The sequence below is a fragment of the Atta colombica genome, unplaced genomic scaffold (assembly GCF_001594045.1).
Source record: "Atta colombica isolate Treedump-2 unplaced genomic scaffold, Acol1.0 scaffold27, whole genome shotgun sequence".
NCBI lineage: Eukaryota > Metazoa > Arthropoda > Insecta > Hymenoptera > Formicidae > Atta > Atta colombica.
In genome coordinates, this window is record NW_017259370.1 from 2610236 (window position 1) to 2613821 (window position 3586).

A 3586-nucleotide genomic window follows, 5' to 3' on the forward strand; every position below is an offset into this window, starting at 1 on the left:
GTAGCGTCGATATTTATTTGTTTAACCAGCAAATCAATTCTTACATCGAACTTGTATACTTTTTTATTTGCAAAAAATTCCTTCATATTAAACACAAATTCATTCTTGCGAATTTTAATAATTAAATATTGATCACGTTTGCACATACTTGTTAGAAATAAGCCCGGTCAACAGACTTTAAAAAAGCGAGGAAGATTCCCAAAGAATTCTCTAAACATGTATATTATTATTTCATAGATCCGAAATAATCAAATAAGTATAAAATCAAAGATAAAAATCAAATTAATGAAAGTATTACATTGTTGGCCATGAATAAACTGGAGGAATTGCCGATTTATAGCTTGGATCGTATAATTGTGCCTTGATAAAACTCTCGTAATCTGAAGGCTCCGGATAGACAGTTGCTAGAGCTGTGTATAAAAAAAAATGTATGAATAATTTATATTATGTAGCAGAATATATGAGACGCTTTGTTTGTCTTCTATCTTTTCTAACACATTTGGAGTATTTATACTCACATTTTTCATAAGCATATTTCATGATTGCACATGCTATACACAACGAACATTTCTGTATATCGGCCAATGGTGGGTAAAGATTACCGCTGTCCAAATCGGCTTGCGTTACCAAGTCGGAGAGAGCCGTCGCAGCAATAAGGAAAGTTTCCTCGGGAATGGTGCGCATACCAGCGCATATTACGGCCAGCGCGATTCCAGGGAATATGTAACTATTATTACCTTGACCAGGATAGTAAGTTTTATTGTTATATGTGACTGGTGGAAAAGGCGAGCCGCTTGCGAATAAGCATCTTCCCTGCGCAATTCAAATAATGCTTGATTAAAATTATTCAGGAAACGTCAGCAAAATTTCATATTAAAAATTTATTTTTCAATGAATGTAGAGAATTATTCTCACAAGTTAACTTCTTACCTCTGTAGCAATATATGCTTCTTCCGCGGTGCACTCTGCTTTGCTCGTTGGATTACTCAGAGCGAAAATAATGGGTCTCTCATTGATACGCGCCATTTCCCTCAATATTTCTGTTGTGAAGGCACCCCTGATAGCAGCTGCGCCAATAATAACCGAAGGTTTGGCGGTCTTAACAACATTGAACAGAGTGTCGATTGGCTTATCCTCACGAGCAAAGTGCAATTTATGCTCCGTCAGTCCGCCTTTTGGACGATCTTTCACTATCAATCCTTTCGAGTCTACCATCCAAATTTTGCTCTTAGCTTCTTCCTTAGTTATTCCTTCTTTTAGCATTGTCATCACGCACAATGCCGCGATACCTAATGACGCCTACAAATAATTCATCAAAGTGTATTCTACTCTTCGAATAATCTATAACACGACTAAGGTATCTATTCTGTATCTCTTACCGACTATAATATCATTATATTTTCGTTGCGCAGCTTTTTTACTATATACAAAACCTGTGCAATGACAATGTAACAATATTGTTACAGTCGTTAAGAATTACAGAATAGGCCCTTAAAACACAATTGTGTTTTTGTCGACAGTTAACATATTCTCTAGTAAAAATTTTTCTCTAGTAAGAATTTTCAAAGAATTTGTTAGAATTTCTAAATAATTTTATAACTCTTTCTGAGGAAATTTCTCAGATTTTTTAAATACAAATTCGAAGTTCTTCGTACATATAATATGTATAAATATACATATAATATGTATAATATGTATAAAATGAAATATTCTAAGATTTCTTATTCTATATTTTTTAAAATTTTATAAGATTTCATCAGAGAGAGAAATTACAAAACATTACAGAAATTTTAGAATATTTCAGAATTTATATGAAGAATTCTAAGAAAAGATATATATACTTTAAAAGATATAACTTTCTCAATTTTTCTGAAAAGTGTTCCATTTCGTAAAATTCTGAAAAAATTTTTCATCAGGATGAACTGAATATTTTGATAGTAACCTCTCCAGCACCCTGAAATACGATTGTATTCTCTGAGAGCTTTGTCTGCGTAACACGAAGTGATGCCAATAACCCGGCAACAGCGACAGAGGCGGTACCCTGAATATCATCATTAAAGGTGCAATATTCCTTGTGATATTTTTGAAGCAATCTGAACGCATTAACATTTCCGAAGTCTTCGAATTGAATTAACGTATTCGGACCAAATCGCTTCACAACAGCCTTCATAAATTCGTCCACGAAGTCGTCATACTCTTGTCCAGTAACACGTTTGTGTCTGTGACCGATATATAGGGGATCATTCAACAAAGACTGCAAAAAGAATATAAGATTCAAATGTATAGATTTAAGATTAAAGAAGAAATTAATGCGAAATATTTATGAAAAAATATATTATTTTTTATGTTTCACATTCATAACGAGGGAATCAATGAAGGCGTTTACCGTAGATGTGATGTATTTTCGCATACCTGGGTATTAGTGCCGACGTCCAAAGTGATAGGCAAACAATGATGGGGTTTGATACCAGCTAATGCGGTATACAATGACAATTTACCTACGGGAATGCCCATGCCGTGAGCACCTAGGTCACCCAATCCCAATATTCTCTCACCGTCCGTGACAACGATTGCTCGTACGTCGTGTTCGGGCCAATTTTTCAAAACGTCATAGACATAGCCTTTATCGTGAATGCTTATGAAAAGGCCACGCGGCCTACGGTAAACCAGACCGAATTTCTGACATGCTAAACCCACGGTCGGCGTATATACCAATGGCATTATTTTATCTACATCTTCTGCCAACAAACGGTAGAAGAGTTTCTCGTTTCTATCCTAAGGAATAAGATCCTATGTGAGAATCAACGCATATGAGAAGAGCAGGCCTGATCAAGCGGGGACGGGGGAGACCACTAATATAGCGTCTCCAATCAAGCGACAGCGATAACTGTCGTGTTCATGTACCAGTAGGCCTATGAGATATATGTATTTTGAGAGATCATCCGTGTAGTGTTCCAGATTAAGACGACAAAGCTCTAACTGTTCTTCTTGGGTTTTTACGGCTGCCGGTAGAAGACCATGTATACCCAGTATCTGCCTTTCCTCAATACTGAACGCCATACCCTGAAACGTGATAATAACACATTAAATACAGCACTTAAAACGAAATTTTAAAAAAATTTACTGAACAGCTCTGTCTTTCTTAAAAATTAAAAAATATAGAAAAGAAAAAATGCAATAAATTTATAATCCTATTTTATTTATCAAAATATATTTCAATTGTCTTGATTATTCGGACTATTTCTACGAACAACATCGAACGTTGCACGTGTATCGCTGTCGTTCCTTTTCTTGCAATATTGGCAAAAAATTAATTGATGAGTCAGAATCAGAGCATCAGACTAGACTTTGACCTTCAATCAAAAGGAATGATACTGTAACTGTTAACAGTATTAACAGCAGTCATTAGTAAGCATGGGTGAAAGGTGATCAGCTGATCGTCGTACCACTTCGATTTTTACAAATGCTAATATTGCATAAACGTTACATCTAGTGATCGTGATTTAAATATATTATGTAGTGTATGTGTGTGTGTGTGTGTGTGTGTGTGTGTGTGTGTGTGTGTGTGTGTGTGTGTGTGTGTGTG

General features: G+C 35.4%; 1 protein-coding gene across 5 annotated transcripts in view; it reads right to left on the reverse strand.

The window, feature by feature from the left end:
- Positions 1–87: 87 nt before the first annotated feature.
- The window catches only part of LOC108689497 (NADP-dependent malic enzyme-like), a 16444-nt gene continuing 12945 nt past the window's right edge, over positions 88–3586 (reverse strand). For all 5 annotated transcript variants that reach the window (XM_018196266.1, XM_018196264.1, XM_018196263.1 and 2 more), the window contains 7 exons: positions 2905–3063; positions 2413–2775; positions 1943–2254; positions 931–1299; positions 519–813; positions 299–410; positions 88–210 (listed from right to left, as the gene is read on the reverse strand). In XM_018196266.1, coding sequence (XP_018051755.1) covers positions 168–210; positions 299–410; positions 519–813; positions 931–1299; positions 1943–2254; positions 2413–2775; positions 2905–3063 — 1653 coding nt within the window. In that variant the 3' untranslated portion in view covers positions 88–167. The remainder of the gene's footprint in view (positions 211–298; positions 411–518; positions 814–930; positions 1300–1942; positions 2255–2412; positions 2776–2904; positions 3064–3586) is intronic.